The following is a 24247-nucleotide window of genomic DNA, read 5'->3' on the forward strand; positions in this document are numbered from 1 at the left end:
TGTTTTCTGAGTCTTCAGTCCTTGTGACCAGTGGACTGTGTGTGTCTTTGGTGGTTTCTCTGCAACATTTCAGTCTCGTTATGTTTGACCGTCTTTATTGCTGGTAGTTTAACTAAAGCAGACCATCGTCACACTGAGTCTGGTCTGCTGGAGGTTTCTTCCTATCAGGGAGTTTCTCTTACTGCTCTTGCATCTTGCTGGCTCAGTGTCCGGGAAAGGTTCAACCTGACTCACATGAGGTATGTTAGGATGACTCACACTGATTTCATGCTGTACAAGTAAAATTAATTGACATGGAGGGACATAGACGGGTTTGCACATAGACAGGTTTGTAGTGTGGCGTATGACCCCCTCCTAGGGTCAGTTGATGTTTGGTTTTATGGTCGAGGTGATAATGACGTCTGTACAGACTGGTGCTTTACAGACATACATGATGTGTTTGTCTGGTGACACACTGACGTGTTACAGTTGGTATGTGGTGCACTGACCCCCATTTTCAAAAGGAACCTTCCTGGAGCCGACCCACTACAACACAACAAAGAGTTTTGTCCTTACGGCGTGTGAATGAGACATTTATAGACGGACAGAGGGGTTGAAAACATAATGGCCCTGGGAGCACAGAGAACGAGCTCATTCAGACTGACTTTTACTTGACTTTTCAGCCGATCAGAGGGCAGACGACTCACCCCCTCAGAACTGAAATTCTTCTTGTTGATTATTTTCACAGCAAATTTTTTGCAGGTTGATCTCTCGAAGGCGAGTTTGACTTCACCACAAACTCCTCTGGAACACACAAACAGCACATCACAAAGCATAACAGGAATATTAAAGACAGATTAAAATCTCCTTAAACGACTGCTTATTTTAGACTGCACAATGGTTTTGGAATTGTTGTGCACAAATGTTCATTTTCTGAAAATCATTTTTTGCTGGGACCAGATTGCGTGAACAACAACTAAAATCTTCCTCTGCTCCATTATGAAACTGTAGAACTGGTGATGTAACAGGCAAAACATTCTCCAGTCACAGCCACGGAAGCATATACTGGGTGTCTTGAGTGAAGGTTAGCTCTGGTGGCTCCCCCAGTAGTTTCCTTCTTACATGGTCACTCTGTTTTTGAGAACTGCCTCCTTCAGACAGCTTAACCGTCCAGTACCAAACTGTTTGGAAGTGTTCACTTGTTCTTCTCCTGACTTGTCAAAACAAAACTGAGTCCATGTGTGTGAATGAGAGGGAGCCCAGTGGAATAGTGCAGTTACAAGGAGTAGAAGTGATGAAAGTAGATGAGTTTAAATATTTGGGTCAACTGTTCAAAGTAATGGAGAGTGTGGTAGAGAGGTGAAGAAGAGAGTGCAGGCGGGGTGGAGTGGGTGGAGAAAGGTGGCAGGAGGGATTTGTGACCGAAGAATTTCAGCAAGAGTGAAGGAGAAAGTTTACAAAACAGTAGTGAGACCAGCTATGTTGGACAGTTTAGAGACAGTGGCACTAACAAAAAGACAGGAGGCAGAGCTGAAGATGTTGAGATTCTCTTTGGGAGTGACAAGAATGGACAGGATTAGGAATGAACATATCAGAGGGACAGCTCAGGTGGGACGGTTTGGAGACAAAGTCAGAGGAGAGATTGAGATGGTTTGGACATGTGCAGAGGAGGGACCCAGGGTATATAGGGAGAAGGATGCTGAGGATGGAGCCACCAGACAGGAGGAGAAGAGGGAGGACAAAGAGGAGGTGTATGGACGTGCTGAGGGAGGACATGCAGGTGGTTGGTGAGACAGAGGAAGATACAGAGGACAGGGTGAGATGGAAACAGATGAAACATGATCTACTGTGGCGACCCCTAATGGAAGCAGCCAAAAGAGGAAATTATGAATCTATTTTTATTTCCATTTCTGTTTTCTGAATCTCTGCTCTGTGTCCACCTGTAAAGACAGAGCCAAAAAGCAAGCAGTGGACATCACCGGTCTTACGTGCCAATTCGTCGTGTCAGGACATATTTCTTCTGCAACTCTTCTGGTAACACGGAGTGATCATCCATCATCAGGTTGATAAAAACGAACACTGTACAAACACACAGGCACCACCAATCAGTGGACTACATCATGACGGAGCAAAATGTGCAGGAAATTGTCTCTTGAATACCTCGCTTGCGTTGGTCAGCCAGAGCAATCACTGCATTGTTGACCAGAGGAAGCTTAAGACCCTTCCCAACCAGATTTCCATCAATGTATGTCCCATTGTTACTGAAGTCCTCCACAAAAACCTCAGTGCCCTCCTGGGATGAAACAGGGACAAGGACAGGAAGAAAGCAGTCAGTCAGGGCGGGGTTAGACTTTATGTCCTGGTAGATGATGGCTTCACTCTACTGTCCTGTAGGCTCAGCTACGTTCAGGGTGATCACCCTAGCCCTTACCACTGTGGACTGGGTAGCGCCATGGGACGAATCATGCTGTAATTTGGCGCTGTAAAAATAAACTGAATCGATCTTCCTGCCAGGATTTTGGACATCTCCACTGCCAGGGTTCTGGTGGCTGATCCACCCATCAGCTGTACCTAAGTCCCTTCTGCTGCTCCCTTGTTTTCAATTGGGGTCACCACAGCAGATCTGAGGTGGATCTACATGCTGATGATTTGGCACACATTTTACACCAGATGCCCCCCCGACACAATTCCATATGACATGGAGATGGACAGGGCTGGTGTCGCCGACCGAACAGTTCCCCCTAAAAATCAGTCCACCCTGCCTTCACTGTGCACGTGTCATTTCTGAGTGTCAGCCGTGGTTCACCAATTATCACCTTGTTTCTGCTTCAAACTGCCTCCAGTCATCATCTGTCTCAGCAACAGATATCTGAAGCTTTTCTGCAACAATCATTTCCACATAAACTCAGCATTATTTCATCATAACTGGCTTCGGAAGCGATCAGAGCGCCACCACAGCACGTTTGAGTCTGACTCTCTGAGTCTGACTCCCTGCATCCAAAGCCATCAAAGGTAATAATGTGATTATTAACCATCACATGACAAAGGAAAACCTCTTAAATCATTCTAAAGTCAGTTTGAAGCAGAAATGAGGCAATAATCTGTGAATTGCTGTTGACGCTCCGAAATGACGCATGCACAGTGATGGCAGAGGGACCAATTTTTAGGGGGGTACCATTCAGTCAGTGACACCAGCCTTGAACTGAGAACCTTCTTACTGGAAACAAATCCAGTTAACCGCTTGGCCACCACCAATCAGCTCTGAATCATCAAATCTCACCTGGAGGCAGATAAATCTGCAAGGATCTGTGGAAGTTGGGCTGAACTCCTCCAGGTGGGTCAAGATGCTGTTCTTCTGGCATTTCATCCCAACAGAGTGGAAGAAAGACTTGTCTCACTGTGGAAAGGAAAGGGTGACCACCTGGACTGCAATAACTACAGCGGTACTGAAGTGCTCTCCATGCCCGTAAAGGTACTTTCGATTATTCAGAACAGGATTGAGTACCAGCTGTTTGCTGCTCAGAAACTGCAGTAGTCTGCTTTCATGGCTAAGAGGTCAAGTTTGAAGTCCAGGTTCTATGGATACAGTCAGGTCCATAATTTCAAACAGTCAAAGACGGTCAGTGATACTAAAGAGAAAAACAATTCCACATGCAGTGGATGATCTCAGCACTACACCAGCTGGAACTGGAAAGAGACTTGATCCTTGCTGACGGTTTGTCCTGAGGATGGGCCTTGAAATGGTTTTTCCCCAGTGACATCAAAAGTGAAGGTTGTCCTTCAACAGAAGGCAGCAGACGATTTACACACCGACCAAAAACAAGTCAAGTTGTGTGGTGATCATTCTGTCAGAAACCCTCAAGAACAGCCTTCTGCCTTTTGGTAGACCACCTGAAGCCATCCATCCATCCATCCATCCATCCATCCATCCATTTTCTTCCGCTTTATCCGGAGTCGGGTCGCGGGGGCAGCAGCTCAAGCAAAGCCGCCCAGACCTCCCGATCCACACACACCACCTCCAGGTCCTCCGGGGGAACCCCAAGGCGTTCCCAAGCCAGCCGAGAGATGTAGTCCCTCCAGCGTGTCCTGGGTCTTCCCCGGGGCCTCCTCCCAGTGGGACGTGCCCGGAACACCTCTCCAGCAAGGCGTCCAGGGGGCATCCGGAAAAGATGCCCGAGCCACCTCAACTGACTCCTTTCGACGTGGAGGAGCAGTGGCTCGACTCCGAGCTCCTCCCGAGTGTCCACCTGAAGCTCCAGATACAATTTATGGTTGTGCCCACTGATCCACATTTTTCCCCTTTGAGCCAATCCCGATACCTGAATTTGGATATCTACCGATACCAATACTATTCCGATACCAGAGCTTTGTTTGCTTTAATATTACAGTATTATCATTATTGTTGACTTTATGTGAGGATATTCTGTATCCACCGTTATACAGCTTCATGATGAAGTGTTTAGAGGAAGATTTTCTTAAAAAGAAGACCTGAAAGCTCAGCTACAGCCCCGGCGGGGGTCGAGGGGGCAGGGCCCCCTGATGCTATAGGATTTTATACCTCTAAAACGTTATTGGCAAGCCCTATTTTAACTCATTTTTAGTGATTTTAGATGCATTGAAAGCAAGAAGACAAAAAAATGACATTTATGTTGTAATATTTGTAATATCAAAGCTATTGTTTTGCATATTTCTGTCAAAGTCTAAGTTAATAAAATAAATAATGCTGAAAAGGTCACAAATAACATTGAAAAGGTTAAAAACACAATATTTGATGGATATAGCATTTGCTCTCTTCTTCAAAAATAACATGCTGTACCTTTAATCCAGTGGAGGAGGCACAGTTCTGTCATCTTGACAGTTTTTTTCCCAACATTTTTACTGCATTACTTAAAAAAAAATAGTCTAATTGTCTTGTTTGAACAAGAGCTGAACCTGGTCACTATTCACACAAATGATCATGGGATCATTTGTAGACATTAAACAGTTTGTTGTGAAAATGAGTGACGCCTCCCCCATTTCATTTTAATTTCACTGGAGCTTTGTCAAAGCAAGTGTTACATCAAGCAAGAAATAAAATAAAAATTAAGTAGATGTACATAGTTAATAACATTCTACAGTAAATAAATGCGTAAAAGATGAGATGTGGGATTGAAATAATAGTAAAAACTGTGTTTTTGGTGTAAAAATATACTGTGCTATTAAATCTCCTGTTTTGGGTTTACGGTGGTTTGTGTCCGTTGTTCCTTGTTTTCGTGAAACAAACCTTGCTGCTGCGTTTGTTGTCCTTCAGCCAACAGATAGTGAAGTTTGTCGATGTTGCTCTCAGAGTCTGTTTGGCTGTTTGTGATCTGTGTCTCTGTTCGTGTCTCTTTGGTGCAGCGGGCAGGTGGTCAGGAAGTGCAGCTCGCTCTCCACCTGGTGTTGTGAGCAGTGGGTCTGTCACAGTCTGTCTTCTGTGGGGAGCCAGGTCTGTCTGTGGTGACCTTTCTCCACGGCCAGGCTGTGCTCACCGAGTCTGTACGTGGTCAAGGACTTCCTGAGCTTTGGGTTTATCACAGCGCTCAGGTATTCTGCTACCGAGTTCTGTCTGATTAGGGACAAACAGCATCCAGTTTACTCTGGTTTTTGGTGTTTTTTTTCCAGTGCGTCACATAGTTTTCTTTTTAATGTTTTCTTATCATTTGATTTAGTCTAACAAGGTTTGTGTTTGTGTAGAGAGTCCCAGAACCAGCTGGCTGAGGGGGCGTCTCTCTACAGTCTCTCTGTGGATCAGAACTTTGTTATGGAGCGGACTGGGGTCACTGTTTTTAAAGTGCTCATAACATTTAATTGCTCTCTTTGGAACTTTAATAATTAGTTGGTATCGTCCTAATTCTGCTCTGCGTGTGTTGTTTGGTGTTTTCTGTTGGATGTGAAGGATGGATTTACAGAATTCTGCATGCAGAGTCTCAGTTTGGTGTTTGTCCCATTTTGGTAAATCTTGGTTGGCGAGTGGGTCCAGACCTCTCAACCACAAAGAGAAATGGGTTCTATGATGGAGTCCAATATTTGAAGCCAGATTTGAATGGGGATGTCTACTTTGATGTTCTTTTTGATGACATAGAAAGCCCTTCTTGCCTCGTCTCTCAGGTCATTTATAGCTTTGTTGAAGTTGTCTGTCGAGATAGGTGTAGTTTTCTGATCCAGGAAGAAATGATATTTGTGTGGCTGGACGCTGGGTCCTTTTTGGAATATCATCATTTTTGTCTTGGTTAGATTCACTGTCAAGGTCCAGGTTTGGGAGAAATTGTGTCGAAGGTCAAGTTGTTGTTGTTGTCCTTCTTTGGTTGGAGACAGCAACACCAGGTCATCTGCCAAAAACAGGCCTTTGGTTTCTGTGTCCACTAGAGTGACGCCCGGTGCTGCCGACTGTTCCAATGATTTGGACAGTTCACTGCTGTAGATGTTGGAGATGGTTGGACTCAAACTGTGTCCCTGTCTGACCCCCTGATTTGGGGAAAGAAGTCTGTGTGTTTCTTGCCACTTGTTGTCTGTGCACATTGACTTTATGATGTCATATGTTTTTGCTCCAACCCCACTTTCCAACAGTTTGGACAGCAAACCCTTGGGCCAAACGGAATCAAATGATTTTTGGAAATCTACTGAACAATAGAATAATTTGTCTTTGTTTCTTTGGTTGTCAGTCAGGGTGCTGAGGGTGAAAATTTGTTGGACGGTCATTTGGGATTTGTTCAGGGTGTGTTTTCACTCAGGACGTGTAGGAGTCTGTGGTTGATGATCAGGCAGAAGATATGCTTGAAGTTGCTGTTGACACAGACTTCACGGTCATTATTAGGCTCAAGTTTGTTATCAGTCCTTGGTTCCAAATATTGGGGAAGATCCTGAAGCTCAGGACAATGTTAAAGAGCTTTAATGTGGCCAGTTGGAATTTGGGATCTGGATTTGATCATTTCATTTAGGACAGTGGTGTCCAAACTACTCCAGAAAGGGCTGAGAAGGTGCAGGTTTTCTTTGCAGCCACTGACTCCAGCAGGTGATTTCACTGATTAACATCCATTTGAGGAGGTGGAATGAGTTCTTCAGTGAAATCACCTGCTGGAGTCAGTGGCTGCAAAGAAAACCTGCACCCTCTCAGCCCTTTCTGGAGTAGTTTGGACACGACTGATTTAGGATGTTGTCGACACCACAAACCTTCTTGGTTTCAGTGGATTTGATTTTGTCCTGCGGTTCTTTTAGGGTCATGGGGTCATCTAGTGGGTTCTAGTCAGTTCTTTTAGGGTCATCTAGTGGGTTCTAGTCAGTTCTTTTAGGGTCATGGGGTCATCTTAGTGGGTTCTAGTCAGTTCTTTTAGGGTCATGGGGTCATCTTAGTGGGTTCTAGTCAGTTCTTTTAGGGTCATGGGGTCATCTTAGTGGGTTCTGGTCAGTTCTTTTAGGGTCGTGTGGTCATCTATTGGGTTCTAGTCAGTTCTTTTAGGGTCATCTTAGTGGGTTCTGGTCAGTTCTTTTAGGGTCGTGTGGTCATCTATTGGGTTCTAGTCAGTTCTTTTAGGGTCATCTAGTGGGTTCTGGTCAGTTCCTTTAGGGTCATGGGGTCATCTAGTGGGTTCTGGTCAGTTCCTTTAGGGTCACGGGGTCATCTAGTGGGTTGTAGTCAGCTCATTTAGGGTCACGGGGTCATCTAGTGGGTTCTGGTCAGCTCTTTTAGGGTCATGGGGTCATCTAGTGGGTTCTGGTCAGTTCTTTTAGGGTCATGGGGTCATCTAGTGGGTTCTGGTCAGTTCTTTTAGGGTCATGTGGTCATCTAGTGGGTTCTGGTCAGTTCTTTTAGGGTCATGGGGTCATCTAGTGGGTTCTAGTCAGTTCTTTTAGGGTCATGTAAGTAAGTAAGTAATTTTATTTATATAGCACCTTTCACAGACAAGAGCCACAAGGTGCTTCACAACATAAAAGCAGAGTACACCACACAAAACATCAGACAATGGCCGAGACATAAAAACATAAAACATAACATAGGATCACAGAGCAGCCTAAAAGCTAAGCAAACGCTTGAGTAAAAAAGAAAGTCTCAAGTTGGCTTTTAAAAGTATCGACAGAGTCCAGTGAGCGCAGAAAGAGCCGGAGACCATTCCAAAGCCTGGGAGCAACAGCCTGGAAGGATCGCTCTCCTCTGGTTGCAAAATGGGTGCGAGGAACCATCAACAGATTTTGGTGCACAGACCTCAAAGCCCTGGCAGGGGCATAAGGCTGGATGAGGTCACAGATATAGGGAGGCGCCTGGCCATGTAGAGCTCTAAAAGTTAAAACCAAAATTTTAAAATTGATCCTGAAGGACACTGGCAGCCAATGAAGCTCCTTTAAAATTGGGGAAATATGAGTCCTTCTGTTAGCTTGTGTAAGCATGTGGTCATCTAGTGGGTTCTGGTCAGCTCTTTTAGGCTCATGGGGTCATCTAGTGGGTTCTGGTCAGTTCTTTTAGGGTCATGTGGTCATCTAGTGGGTTCTGCTCAGTTCTTTTAGGGTCATGTGGTCATCTAGTGGGTTCTTGTGAGTTCTTTTAGGGTCATGGGGTCATCTTAGTGGGTTCTGGTCAGTTCTTTTAGGGTCATGGGGTCATCTTAGTGGGTTCTGGTCAGTTCTTTTAGGGTCATGGGGTCATCTTAGTGGGTTCTGGTCATCTCTGATGTCTGACTCTCAGCTTTGTACTTTGTTCTCTTTGTTTTCCTCCATTGGACCAAATGTCTTGAAGTGGTTTAACCCGCACAGCTCCAGTTTCTACAGACACATTTTCATGTTTTTGGTTATTTTTGTTTATTGCAATTTCCCCAGAATCTCTGTTTTATGGATTCTTCAGTAGTGTGTAGCTGGTTTCTAACATGTTGCTCTCATACTGTGTTTTTGATCCTGTTTTCATGTTTGCCTGTAGTGAAGTTGTGTCTTCTGGTCGTCTGGATCTCTCTGTTTTTGCTTTGATATGTTTCTTAACTTCTTTCTGAGATTTTTACATTTGTTGTCAAACCATTTTTCCTAGTTTGGTCTTTTTGTTTGGGGCTTTTAGGTTTGACCTTTCAGGATGCTGAAAGGTCAAATATATTATTGAGGATTTCTGCTGCCTTACCGTAGGACTCTAATCGTTGACTATGAACAGACCCAGTCAACCACCGAGTTGTAGGAGTTGTAATCCATGGTTGTTGGTTGCTTTGTCATAGTTGTGTCTTGGGGGGCAGATTGGGGAGATGATGTTTCTTCCTCCTGGTAGGTGTTTGTCCCTCTGGGTGCTGAGGGTGTCAGGTCTTTGTCCTGTTCCGGCCTTGAGGTCTCCACAGACTACAGTGTGACCATGAGCCTGAAATGGTTCATGTCCTCCTCCAGGATGGAGAACATGTCTTCATTAAAATAAGGGGGTTTGATTGGAAGAATGTAGGTGGCACAAAGGAGGAGATTCTCAGTTTGTGTGAGTTTCTTATTTATTTCTAACCAAATGTAAAAAGTTCCTTTTTTGATGAGCTTAATGGAGCGGGTCAGTTCTGATTTGTATCATATTAATGAACCTCCTGAGTCGCTTCCTTCTTTGACTCCTGTTAGTTTGGTGGATGGTTCTAGGAGTTCTCTATAGTTTTCAGGGCAGCCAGATGGACCGTTTCCTCTGTGCCGTGTCTCCTGTAGGACTTTGATGTCTGTGGTGAAGTCTGGGTTCCTGCTTTTTAGGCCAAAAGCAGTTGACCTCAGACCTCATATGTTCTAGGATGAAATAGTCAGTGATTTGTGTTCCATATTTCACCATGTTGTTTTTCCAGAGGGTTCAGTCCTGGACCAGGGCTGTGTAGAGCTTGCGCCGCATCTGGTCTACGTTCAGATCAAAGGATGGGGCTCGGTCAGGTGGGGGTTGGGGCTTGCTCTGCTTACAGCCTGTACATATGTGTGGTGTGGGGTTGGCGGTGGGGAGGGGGCAAGCACGGGGTGTGATGAAATGCCATGTGGGTGCTGCAGGGTGTCCTCCACGTGGAGCACGTCCTCTGGGTGCTGCAGGGTGTCCTCCACGTGGAGCAGGTCCTCTGGGTGCTGCAGGGTGTCCTCCACGTGGAGCAGGTCCTCTGGGTGCTGCAGGGTGTCCTCCACGTGGAGCAGGTCCTCTGGGTGTTGGCCTGGGTGGGGAGCTCCACTGTTGGTTGCTCCTGTGGGACGTGTTTAGTAGTCTGAGGTTGAGTGTGATGCCCTTCAGGGTCTTTACAGAGATTGGGACAGCTGCCTTGAGGACATGCACTTCATCATATGTGCTGTGCAGGTCTAGGGTGGGGTGGGGTGCCATATAAACATTTGGCTTCAATGCACACACTCTAGAGATTTGTGCATTTATCCTTTTGGTGAGGGCGGGGTGGAAGTCCCATCTGGATCGACAGGCCAACACGACCACCTTTGTGTTTGGGAATGTGGACGTGGCTTTTTGTATCACTCGCTTGACTGATGTCACCACCTCTTCTCCCTGCCTTCTCATTCATGCCAGTGTGTACAATGATGTGGTGGGGGGACCCCAGGCGGTCTGTCAGTAGGTCCATGGCCTGTCTTGTATTGTGGCACTTGAGGTTTTCCAACTCTGTGGTTTGGGAAAACTTTATTCTATTCCATATATCTCCCACTTGAGTCCATAAGGAGAAGGGGCCTAAACACCTCCTCGTTATGCCTGAGATGTTTCACCTCGACCCAGAGCTGGCTGGTCTCCTGCTTTGATATCTCCTGGTTGTCTTGAAGTGTTTTCACCTCGGCCCAGAGAGCAGATAGGTCTCTCTGCCCCTCGCTGTCACCGAGTTTGGGCGGGGGGTTGCTTTTGTCTTAGGTTGTTGTCGGCCCAGTTTGAAGTGTGATGCGTTTGTGTTTCATCTCCACTTGTCTGACCTCTGAGTGAATTTGTCTCACCTCAGTTAGCATGAGGGCCTCTGTGGTGGGGGGTTGGTTCTGTCATGTCAGCAGAGCAGGGCATAAGTTTGCCACCCACCGTGGCTAGAACCCTACTCCTCAACTGTGGAAGAGACCTTCATGTATCGGAAAATTCAGATACATGAATTACATTGGTATTGGAGGCCAATGCAGATATTGGAGCTGATCAGCTCCCTCCTTACTCAGTACCTGTGTGTTTTTGCAAACATCTGTCACATGACTGAGATAACTACAGCTCCAAGTCCAGTGGTTTGCCAATGTGATCCCAAAGTGCAAGATAATTCAAAGAGTTTGAGATGAAAATAATCATTTCCATTAGAAAGACACGGCTACTAACAAAGATGTATCAGTTAATCTCCATGACATCTGAAGGTGGGTTCTCAGTTCCATAATGCTAAAACATTCACGATCCCCAAGCTAAACCTGGAGCTTCTGTCCATGATAATCCCAACTTGAACCATGAGTAAGCACAACCCGCATAAACTGTGTCTGGGTCCAAGATGTGGAAACCACTCTCAATGCACTCGACCCGAGCGCAGACACCCCAGAGTCTGTAACAGCAACACATCCTAAAGTCTTTCTCCATCACAGTCTTTCTCCAAGTCCCAAAAGCACATTTGGATCAAGCAGTTCGACAGTAAAGACTGACTCAGCACTTCCACAGCTGGAAGACTTTCAGGCTTTTCAGTGCTCTGTCAGAACCAGCCTGAAACCCTGATAACAGCAGCAACACCTCTGGAACCCTTTTGTGAAAAACAGGAACCAGCAACTTCGGCTGCCAGTCCTGGGGTCCTGCTCCTCCAACCCCCCCCCCCCCAATCCCAACTACTCAACAATATCTCAGAGAAAAGAGTGTCTCAGACATGGAAGCCTTACTCTGTAGAGCCGGAAATGTTTCTTGCTGTAGATCTTGAAATTTTCAGAACCTCTGCAATCTGGGTTATCAAGTATGTAGTTATTCCCTGAAGCACGCCCAAAGAAGTACTCATCTTCTACACAATCTGAAAACAAACAAACAAAAAAACAAACAAACATTCATTGTAAAATCAAAGCAGCCCTCAGAGTGGTGACTCTTCTTCACATACCACCTTTGTGCTGACACGGACATCGGCCTAAACCTGGAACATCAGTTTTAGGATTATTTAGAAGTTCTGAAATGTTTCATTGAGCAGCTTGTCCTGACTGTACGCAGCGCTAACGTTAACTTGTGCAGCTAAGCTACAGGGTTTTTTTATTTGATTATTTTTGATACTTTAATGGACTGGACTTAAAAAAAAACATTTCTGAATTATGATGCAGAAAACAACACAAATATGATTCATAAGAATCATAACTGGCTTTGACTGGCTTTCAATTTCAATTTATTTTCATTCATATAGCTCCAAATCACAACAACGTTGCCACAAGGCGCTTCACACAAGTAAGGTTTAACCTTACTAACCTCCAGAGTAAGAACACAGGCGACAGGGGAAGAAAAAACTCCCTCTGATGATTTGAGGAAGAAGCCTCAAGCAGACCAGACTCAAAGGGGCCATGCTACTGACACAATTGACAATACAGGAAATTTTGGGAGTCCATGCTGGTGCACAAGACAGGGAGGCCTGCAGAAGAAAACACCCACTCCCATCACTGGATGGAGCCGCACCTTAAAAATGAATATTGGGGGGGGTTCCGGCTCAAATAGAGTGGATTTATTTACGCGGGCCACACCAGTTAGACCAAATTAATCTGTCCTGACAACAGACTCATGTTTGACTTTAAGACCACGGACTGTTATTTTGTTCACAATATTTTCTCACCCACATCACCAGGGGGCACTGTTCAAACAGATACAAATCCTGTGGGTTTAATATGAATTTTGTACTTACTGTGATGTTTTATGGATTATTTTTATTACTGGACTTTTAAATTACAACCCCAATTCCAATGAAGTTGGGATGTTGTGTAAAATGTAAATAAAGACAGAATACAATGATTTGAAAATCCTCTTCAACCTATATTCAATTGAATGCACCACAAAGACAAGATATTTAATGTTCAAACTGATAAACTTTATTGTTTTTGTGCAAATATTTGCTCATTTTGAAATGGATGCCTGCAACACGTTTCAAAAAAGCTGGGACAGTGGTATGTTTACCACTGTGTTACATCACCTTTCCTTCTAACAACACTCAAAAAGCGTTTGGGAACTGAGGACACTAATTGTTGAAGCGTTGTAGGTGGAATTCTTTCCCATTCTTGCTTGATGTACGACTTCAGTTGTTCAACAGTCCGGGGTCTCCGTTGTCGTATTTTGCGCTTCATAATGTGCCACACATTTTCAATGGGCGACAGGTCTGGACTGCAGGCAGGCCAGTCTAGTACCCGCACTCTTTTACTACGAAGCCACGCTGTTGTAACACATGCAGAATGTGTCTTGGCATTGTCTTGCTGAAATAAGCAGGGACGTCCCTGAAAAAGACGTTGCTTGGAACGGCAGCATGTGTTGCTCCAAAACCTGGATGTACCTTTCAGCACTGATGGTGCCATCACAGATGTGTAAGTTGTCCATGCCATGGGCACTAACACACCCCCATACCATCACAGATGCTGGCTTTTGAACTTTGTGCTGGTAACAATCTGGATGGTCTTTTCCCTCTTTTGTCTGGAGGACACGACGTCCATGATTTCCAAAAACAATTTGAAATGTGGACTCATCAGACCACAGCACACTTTTCCACTTTGTGTCTGTCCATTTCAAATGAGCTCGGGCCTAGAGAAGGCGGCGGTGTTTCTGGATGTTGTTGATGTTTGGTTTACACTTTGCATGGTAGAGTTTTAACTTGCACTTGTAGATGTAGCGACAAACTGTGTTAACTGACAATGGTTTTCTGAAGTGTTCCTGAGCCCACGCCGTAAGATCCTTTCACAGACTAAAGTTAATTATGGAGTTCCACAAGGTTCTGTGCTAGGACCAATTTTATTCACTTTATACATGCTTCCCTTAGGCAGTATTATTAGACGGTATTGCTTAAATTTTCATTGTTACGCAGATGATACCCAGCTTTATCTATCCATGAAACCAGAGGACACACACCAATTAGCTAAACTGCAGGATTGTCTTACAGACATAAAGACATGGATGACCTCTAATTTCCTGCTTTTAAACTCAGATAAAACTGAAGTTATTGTACTTGGCCCCACAAATCTTAGAAACATGGTGTCTAACCAGATCCTTACTCTGGATGGCATTACCCTGACCTCTAGTAATACTGTGAGAAATCTTGGAGTCATTTTTGATCAGGATATGTCATTCAGAGCGCATATTAAACAAATATGTAGGACTGCTTTTTTGCATTTACGCAATATCTCTAAAATCAGAAAGGTCTTGTCTCAGAGTGATGCTGAAAAACTAATTCATGCATTTATTTCCTCTAGGCTGGACTATTGTAATTCATTATTATCAGGTTGTCCTAAAAGTTCCCTAAAAAGCCTTAAGTTAATTCAAAATGCTGCAGCTAGAGTACTGACGGGGACTAGAAGGAGAGAGCATATCTCACCCATATTGGCCTCTCTTCATTGGCTTCCTGTTAATTCTAGAATAGAATTTAAAATTCTTCTTCTTACTTATAAGGTTTTGAATAATCAGGTCCCATCTTATCTTAGGGACCTCGTAGTACCATATCACCCCAATAGAGCGCTTCGCTCTCAGACTGCAGGCTTACTTGTAGTTCCTAGGGTTTGTAAGAGTAGAATGGGAGGCAGAGCCTTCAGCTTTCAGGCTCCTCTCCTGTGGAACCAGCTCCCAATTCAGATCAGGGAGACAGACACCCTCTCTACTTTTAAGATTAGGCTTAAAACTTTCCTTTTTGCTAAAGCTTATAGTTAGGGCTGGATCAGGTGACCCTGAACCATCCCTTAGTTATGCTGCTATAGACGTAGACTGCTGGGGGGTTCCCATGATGCACTGTTTCTTTCTCTTTTTGCTCCGTATGCATCACTCTGCATTTAATCATTAGTGATCGATCTCTGCTCCCCTCCACGGCATGTCTTTTTCCTGGTTCTCTCCCTCGGCCCCGACCAGTCCCAGCGGAGGACTGCCCCTCCCTGAGCCTGGTTCTGCTGGAGGTTTCTTCCTGTTGGAAGGGAGTTTTTCCTTCCCACTGTAGCCAGGTGCTTGCTCACAGGGGGTCGTTTTGACCGTTGGGGTTTTGCATGATTATTGTGTGGACTTGCCTTGCAGTGTGGAGCGCCTTGGGGCAACTGTTTGTTGTGATTTGGCGCTATATAAAAAAAATTGATTGATTGATTGAATGACATCGGTTTTTAATGCAGTGCTGTCTGAGGGATCGAAGGTCACGGGGCATTCAGTGTTGGTTTTCAGCCTTGCTGCTTACGTGTAGAAAGTTCTCCAGATTATCTGAATCTTCTGATTATATTATGGACTGTAGATGATGGAATCCCTAAATTACTTGCAACTGAACATTGAGAAACAGTGTTAACTGTTGGACTATTTTTTCATGCAGTTGTTCACAAAGTGGTGATCCTCACCCCATCTTAGCTTGTGAACGACTGAACCTTTTGGAGATGCTCCTTTTATATCCAATCATGACACTCACCTGTTTCCAATTAGGTGTTCTTTGAGCATTTATCAACTTTCCCAGTCTTTTGTTGCCCCGTCCCAACTTTTTTGTAACGTGTTGCAGGCATCCATTTCAAAATGAACAAATATTTGCAGAAAAACAATAAAGTTTATCAGTTTGAACATTAAATATCTTGTCTTTGTGGTGTATTCAATTGAATATAGGTTGAAGAGGATTTTCAAATCATTGTATTCTGTCTTTATTTACATTTTACACAACGTCCCAACTTCATTGGAACTGGGGTTGTATTTTTGTCATGTTCTGTTGCTAATTTTAAGGATGGTGTTTAGCATTTCTAAAATATATATCTGAAAGTTCTTTATGAATAAAATTACATTTTTTACATTCTAAGAAGAGGATTCACTGCTTTTGCTGTAAGCACCTTTTTAGCAGTAGCAATAGTAGTAGTAGAATAAGAGAAAGGATCCTAATAGATTTAGTCTTCTTGACCAAGAGGACTAGTTTTCACACAAACATTAACAAAGGCAAATCCAGTTAGTACTTGCCCAGGGACCTAAAACCTTTGGCCATGGGTAACAGCCGGCCCCAGGGTTGGAGTTCAGGCTCCTCAGGAAGAGATGGCATAGTGACAGGAATGGTATCAACGCTGCTCAGCGTCCCAGAACCACTGGACTGGCTGCCCGAAGTAGGCACACTGGAAGAACTGGACCCGGCCTGGGAATGTGACTTGTACTGGGATGTAGACTGAGTGGACTGGGTTGGTTGGGACTGAACCTGGGACTGGGAGTCCTGGGGCTGGTCACTCTCATTCAGAATCTCTTCAGACATTCTTTACCTGCAGCTGGAGCACAAAGTTGTTCTGGAACATACAAGAAAAAAAAAACTGTCAGTCAGCCATCCAATTATAGTGTGAGGGTGGATCAAGGAGGTGTGGTCTAGATGAACAGAATTTCAATTTATTTTCATTTATATAGCACCAAATCAAAACAAAGCTGCCTCAAGGCGCTTCACAGAAGTAAGGTCTAACCTTAACCCCCAGAGCAAGAACACAGGTGACAGTGGTAAGAAAAAACTCCCTCTGATGATTTGAGGAAGAAACCTCAAGCAGACCAGACTCAAAGGGGCAACCCTCTGCTTGGGCCATTCTAACAGTTACAAGGTTTTTACAAAGTTTTACAAAGCTGAAGAAACAGAAAACAGGAAATCAAAACACATGACGTAATAACAAAGGAATACGAGGTCTGTTAGAAAAGTATCCGACCTTTTTATTTTTTTCAAAAACTATATGGATTTGAATCATGTGCGCTTGTATCAGCCAAGCTTGAACCTTCGTGCGCATGCGTGAGTTTTTTCATGCCTGTCGGTTGTGTCATTCGCCTGTGGGCAGGCTTTGAGTGAGCACTGGTCCTCCCCCGTCGTCGGATTTTCATTGTCAGGAAAATGGCTGAGCGATTGGAGCAGCGCTGAATCAAATTTTTCAAGAAACTGTGAGAGACAGCCAGGTGGAAACCATTTGGAAGATTCAGACGGCTTTCGGTGAGGATACTATGGGCGTCACACAGATTAAGGAGCATTACAACTGGATTAAAGACGGCCCACAGCGGCGGAGGGCGCGCCGCGCTCCGAGCGGCCATCGACAGGCTGAAACGACCAGATCATTTCCAAAGTGAACGCTGTGTTGATCCGAGACGTCGTCTGACTACCAGAGAAATTGTGGAAGAGGCGGACATCAGCACTTTTGTGGCACATTCCACTGTTACAGGAGATTTTGTAATGAAAGACGTGCGGAGGAATTCGCGCGTCGGGACGGAGCCGCAATGGCGCACAACAAAAAGCACCTCCGTGTTGGAAGTCTCACAGGACAAGTTGTGACATGCCCAGCTGTTACACAATTTCTCGGATACTCACTCAACTGAAAAGCCACCGAAAGCCATCTGAATCATCCGAATGGTTTCCAACACGGACGTGCTTTTTGTTGTGCGCCATTGCGGCTCCGTCCTGACGCGCGAATTCCTTGGCTTGGCTGATACAAGCGCACATGATTCAAATCCATATAGTTTAAAAAAAAAATGAAAAGGTCGGATAGTTTTCTAACAGACCTCGAATGTATTTAATGAGAAGTCCACACAGGCAGTTATGCCACAGGCAGGGGTCATCAGCAGTCCTCATGCTGTCAGTGGGCCTGTTCCTGTGGCAGTGTCTTCAAGCGTGGCATCTCACAGTCAGTCCGGCACCCTGTCTTCAGTAGCCGTCCTGCTATCTGTGCCTCTGTCACAGAGAAAAAGAGCAGAATCAATCGGCTGGAAAAACTACACACAAGGTATAATTAAACAGCTGTAAATCAATAGGAAAGCAGAGAAAATACTAAAGTGATCACCGGCAGATTGCCATAAGCTTCACTAACAGACAGAATTTCAATCAAGTTGAGGCCGCGACCTGTTCAGGATAGGAAGCATAGTAACATACTATGCCAGTATGCTAGTCATATGAAAGGGAACATAAATACATCTTAAGTCTGGACTTGAAAGTCTCCACAGAATCTGATTGTTTTATTGGTGCAGGGAGATCATTCCACAGAAAAGGGGCACGATAAGAGAAAGCTCTGTGACACACAAACTTTTTATTCACTGTAGGGACACAAAGTAGTCCTTCACCCTGAGAACGCAAAGCCCGGGCTGGTACCTAAGGTTTAATTAGGTCAGCTAGGTAGGGAGGTGCCAGTCCATGAACAATTTTATAGGCTAGTAGCAGAACCTTAAAATCAGATCTCACTGGGACAGGAAGCCAGTGAAGAGATGCCAAAATGGGTGTAATGTGGTCGAACTTTCTGCTTCGTGTCAAAAGTCTGGCTGCAGCATTTTGAACCAACTGGAGAGCCCTAATGCTGGACTGCGGTAAACCAGCATCAGCATCAGCCACAGACAGGATGGGATGAATCTTCGCTATATTTCGCAGGTGGAAGAAAGCAGTCCTCGTAATATTTGTAATGTGGAGGTCAAAGGACAATAAAGGATCAAAAATTACCCCAAGGTTCCTCACTTTGTCAGTGTGATGTATGACACACAAGCCGAGGCTGAGTGTTAACTGGTCAAATTGATGCCGATGTCTCACTGGACCAAGAACAATCATTTCAGTCTTATCAGAGTTTAAAAGTAGGAAGTTGCTAGACATCCAACTTCTCACTGATGCAAGGCAATCTTGTCACACCTTGATGATTCACCTGCGTATGCCAACAGCCCAGTTTCCACCCAGTGGTTTGGGTCGGTACTGCATAGTGTGGTGCATGTCAGAAACAGAGTAATTTAACATTTTTATTTTCATTTTTTATCTTGGTGGACCATTTTCATTGTGTACAGAATGCTGATGAGTGGACTGGCTGTGGGAAACACTGCCATGAATGAATGAAGTGCTGTGACTAAACATTTAGAATGAAGCATTGTGACGTGAAACCTTTGAAGCGCTGGCTGCTTCCTGATCAGCAGATCTGATCAGATCATCACAGACCTGAATAATGAAACAATGTGATGATTTAAACTTTTAAAGTGCCAGTCGGCCGCGATCAGGTGTGATCTGAATGACGTGCTGTGTGATCTGTCGGCGTGATGTTCATCAAACATGAACATCACGCCGAACATCACGTATCTAACTTGCCTCTACTGGTGGTTGGCTCTCACTGCGGTATTGTATCACTTCCTGTTCCGGAGCACAGCGGTGTTTTTCTGTATCTGTTAGCTGTTTAATCTGCGCAATTAGATTGATCTAGTTATCTAGATTACGATTTGTTTCCCAGTGTAATCTTTACGTGCCTTAACTAAAGCACTCCTTCTGCTGAATCACCTCTAAATTATTCACTTTGCGTGTTTTTAGGAATCCGCTAGGTTAGCGTAGCTACTAGCTCTTAGCCGATTTAGCATGGCGACTTCTCCTGTCTCTCCCACACTTTTCTGCTCTGGGTGTGAAATGTTTAGTTATTCCTCGGCCTCCTTTAGCAGTAATGGTACTTGTAATAAGTGTAGCTTATTCGTAGCTTTGGAGGCCAGGCTGGGCGAATTGGAGACTCGGCTCCGCACCGTGGAAAATTCTACAGCTAGCCAGGCCCCTGTAGTCGGTGCGGACCAAGGTAGCTTAGCCGCCGTTAGTTCCCCCCTGGCAGATCCCAAGCAGGCTGACTGGATGACTGTGAGGAGGAAGCGTAGTTCTAAACAAAAGCCCCGTGTACACCGCCAACCCGTTCACATTTCTAACTGTTTTTCCCCACTCGACGACACACCCGCCGAGGATCAAACTCTGGTTATTGGCGACTCTATTTTGAGAAATGTGAAGTTAGCGACACCAGCAACCATAGTCAATTGTCTTCCGGGGGCCAGAGCAGGCGACATTGAAGGAAATTTGAAACTGTTGGTTAAGGCTAAGCGTAAATTTGGTAAGATTGTAATTCACGTCGGCAGTAATGACACCCGGTTACGCCAATCGGAGGTCACTAAAATTAACATTAAATCGGTGTGTAACTTTGCAAAAACAATGTCGGACTCTGTAGTTTTCTCTGGGCCCCTCCCCAATCGGACCGGGAGTGACATGTTTAGCCGCCTGTTCTCCTTGAATTGCTGGCTGTCTGAGTGGTGTCCAAAAAATGAGGTGGGCTTCATAGATAATTGGCAAAGCTTCTGGGGAAAACCTGGTCTTGTTAGGAGAGACGGCATCCATCCCACTTTGGATGGAGCAGCTCTCATTTCTAGAAATCTGGCCAATTTTCTTAAATCCTCCAAACCGTGACTATCCAGGGTTGGTACCAGGAAGCAGAGTTGTAGTCTTACACACCTCTCTGCAGCTTCTCTCCCCCTGCCATCCCCTCATTACCCCATCCCCGTAGAGACGGTGCCTGCTCCCAGACCACCAACAACCAGCAAAAATCTATTTAAGCATAAAAATTCAAAAAGAAAAAATAATATAGCACCTTCAACTGCACCACAGACTAAAACAGTTAAATGTGATCTATTAAACATTAGGTCTCTCTCTTCTAAGTCCCTGTTGGTAAATGATATAATAATTGATCAACATATTGATTTATTCTGCCTAACAGAAACCTGGTTACAGCAGGATGAATATGTTAGTTTAAATGAGTCAACACCCCCGCGTCACACTAACTGTCAGAATGCTCGTAGCACGGGCCGAGGAGGAGGATTAGCAGCAATCTTCCATTCCAGCTTATTAATTAATCAAAAACCCAGACAGAGCTTTAATTCATTTGAAAGCTTGTCTCTTAGTCTTGTCCATCCAAATTGGAAGTCCCAAAAACCAGTTTTATTTGTTATTATCTATCGTCCACCTGGTCGTTACTGTGAGTTTCTCTGTGAATTTTCAGACCTTTTGTCTGACTTAGTGCTTAGCTCAGATAAGATAATTATAGTGGGCGATTTTAACATCCACACAGATGCTGAGAATGACAGCCTCAACACTGCATTTAATCTATTATTAGACTCTATTGGCTTTGCTCAAAAAGTAAATGAGTCCACCCACCACTTTAATCATATCTTAGATCTTGTTCTGACTTATGGTATGGAAATAGAAGACTTAACAGTATTCCCTGAAAACTCCCTTCTGTCTGATCATTTCTTAATAACATTTACATTTACTCTGATGGACTACCCAGCAGTGGGGAATAAGTTTCATTACACTAGAAGTCTTTCAGAAAGCGCTGTAACTAGGTTTAAGGATATGATTCCTTCTTTATGTTCTCTAATGCCATATACCAACACAGTGCAGAGTAGCTACCTAAACTCTGTAAGGGAGATAGAGTATCTCGTCAATAGTTTTACATCCTCATTGAAGACAACTTTGGATGCTGTAGCTCCTCTGAAAAAGAGAGCTTTAAATCAGAAGTGCCTGACTCCGTGGTATAACTCACAAACTCGCAGCTTAAAGCAGATAACCCGTAAGTTGGAGAGGAAATGGCGTCTCACTAATTTAGAAGATCTTCACTTAGCCTGGAAAAAGAGTCTGTTGCTCTATAAAAAAGCCCTCCGTAAAGCTAGGACATCTTTCTACTCATCACTAATTGAAGAAAATAAGAACAACCCCAGGTTTCTTTTCAGCACTGTAGCCAGGCTGACAAAGAGTCAGAGCTCTATTGAGCTGAATATTCCATTAACTTTAACTAGTAATGACTTCATGACTTTCTTTGCTAATAAAATTTTAACTATTAGAGAAAAAATTACTCATAACCATCCCAAAGACGTATCGTTATCTTTGGCTGCTTTCAGTGATGCCGGTATTTGGTTAGACTCTTTCTCTCCGATTGTTCTGTCTGAGTTATTTTCATTAGTTACTTCATCCAAACCATCAACATGTTTATTAGACCCCATTCCTACCAGGCTGCTCAAGGAAGCCCTACCATTATTTAATGCTTCGATCTTAAATATGATCAATCTATCTTTGTTAGTTGGCTATGTACCACAGGCTTTTAAGGTGGCAGTAATTAAACCATTACTTAAAAAGCCATCACTTGACCCAGCTATCTTAGCTAATTATAGGCCAATCTCCAACCTTCCTTTTCTCTCAAAAATTCTTGAAAGGGTAGTTGTAAAACAGCTAACTGATCATCTGCAGAGGAATGGTCTATTTGAAGAGTTTCAGTCAGGTTTTAGAATTCATCATAGTACAGAAACAGCATTAGTGAAGGTTACAAATGATCTTCTTATGGCCTCGGACAGTGGACTCATCTCTGTGCTTGTTCTGTTAGACCTCAGTGCTGCTTTTGATACTGTTGACCATAAACTTTTATTACAGAGATTAGAGCATGCCATAGGTATTAAAGGCACTGCGCTGCAGTGGTTTGAATCATATTTGTCTAATAGATTACAATTTGTTCATGTAAATGGGGAATCTTCTTCACAGACTAAAGTTAATTATGGAGTTCCACAAGGTTCTGTGCTAGGACCAATTTTATTCACTTTATACATGCTTCCCTTAGGCAGTATTATTAGACGGTATTGCTTAAATTTTCATTGTTACGCAGATGATACCCAGCTTTATCTATCCATGAAGCCAGAGGACACACACCAATTAGCTAAACTGCAGGATTGTCTTACAGACATAAAGACATGGATGACCTCTAATTTCCTGCTTTTAAACTCAGATAAAACTGAAGTTATTGTACTTGGCCCCACAAATCTTAGAAACATGGTGTCTAACCAGATCCTTACTCTGGATGGCATTACCCTGACCTCTATCAATCAATCAATTTTTTTTTTTATATAGCGCCAAATCACAACAAACAGTTGCCCCAAGGCGCTTTATATTGTAAGGCAAGGCCATACAATAATTATGTAAAACCCCAACGGTCAAAACAACCCCCTGTGAGCAAGCACTTGGCTACAGTGGGAAGGAAAAACTCCCTTTTAACAGGAAGAAACCTCCAGCAGAACCAGGCTCAGGGAGGGGCAGTCTTCTGCTGGGACTGGTTGGGGCTGAGGGAGAGAACCAGGAAAAAGACATGCTGTGGAGGGGAGCAGAGATCGATCACTAATGATTAAATGCAGAGTGGTGCATACAGAGCAAAAAGAGAAAGAAACAGTGCATCATGGGAACCCCCCAGCAGTCTACGTCTATAGCAGCATAACTAAGGGATGGTTCAGGGTCACCTGATCCAGCCCTAACTATAAGCTTTAGCAAAAAGGAAAGTTTTAAGCCTAATCTTAAAAGTAGAGAGGGTGTCTGTCTCCCTGATCTGAATTGGGAGCTGGTTCCACAGGAGAGGAGCCTGAAAGCTGAAGGCTCTGCCTCCCATTCTACTCTTACAAACCCTAGGAACTACAAGTAAGCCTGCAGTCTGAGAGCGAAGCGCTCTATTGGGGTGATATGGTACTACGAGGTCCCTAAGATAAGATGGGACCTGATTATTCAAAATCTTATAAGTAAGAAGAAGAATTTTAAATTCTATTCTAGAATTAACAGGAAGCCAATGAAGAGAGGCCAATATGGGTGAGATATGCTCTCTCCTTCTAGTCCCCGTCAGTACTCTAGCTGCAGCATTTTGAATTAACTGAAGGCTTTTTAGGGAACTTTTAGGACAACCTGATAATAATGAATTACAATAGTCCAGCCTAGAGGAAATAAATGCATGAATTAGTTTTTCAGCATCACTCTGAGACAAGACCTTTCTGATTTTAGAGATATTGCGTAAATGCAAAAAAGCAGTCCTACATATTTGTTTAATATGCGCTTTGAATGACATATCCTGATCAAAAATGACTCCAAGATTTCTCACAGTATTACTAGAGGTCAGGGTAATGCCATCCAGAGTAAGGATCTGGTTAGACACCATGTTTCTAAGATTTGTGGGGCCAAGTACAATAACTTCAGTTTTATCTGAGTTTAAAAGCAGGAAATTAGAGGTCATCCATGTCTTTATGTCTGTAAGACAATCCTGCAGTTTAGCTAATTGGTGTGTGTCCTCTGGCTTCATGGATAGATAAAGCTGGGTATCATCTGCGTAACAATGAAAATTTAAGCAATACCGTCTAATAATACTGCCTAAGGGAAGCATGTATAAAGTGAATAAAATTGGTCCTAGCATAGAACCTTGTGGAACTCCATAATTAACTTTAGTCTGTGAAGAAGATTCCCCATTTACATGAACAAATTGTAATCTATTAGACAAATATGATTCAAACCACCGCAGCGCAGTGCCTTTAATACCTATGGCATGCTCTAATCTCTGTAATAAAATTTTATGGTCAACAGTATCAAAA

At 43.9% G+C, this 24247-nt stretch overlaps 1 protein-coding gene across 2 annotated transcripts in view; it reads right to left on the reverse strand.

Moving 5' to 3' along the window:
* Positions 1-24247, reverse strand: part of chek2 (checkpoint kinase 2) — a 78501-nt gene that overhangs the window by 26916 nt on the left and 27338 nt on the right. For both annotated transcript variants that reach the window (XM_034171422.1, XM_034171421.1), the window contains exons 2-6: positions 16043-16356; positions 11791-11915; positions 2140-2272; positions 1968-2058; positions 687-783 (exon numbers count right to left, since the gene is read on the reverse strand). In XM_034171422.1, the coding sequence (XP_034027313.1) occupies positions 687-783; positions 1968-2058; positions 2140-2272; positions 11791-11915; positions 16043-16325 (729 nt within the window). In that variant the 5' untranslated portion in view covers positions 16326-16356. The remainder of the gene's footprint in view (positions 1-686; positions 784-1967; positions 2059-2139; positions 2273-11790; positions 11916-16042; positions 16357-24247) is intronic.

This window comes from Thalassophryne amazonica, chromosome 5, assembly GCF_902500255.1.
Source record: "Thalassophryne amazonica chromosome 5, fThaAma1.1, whole genome shotgun sequence".
Taxonomy (NCBI): Eukaryota; Metazoa; Chordata; class Actinopteri; order Batrachoidiformes; family Batrachoididae; genus Thalassophryne; species Thalassophryne amazonica.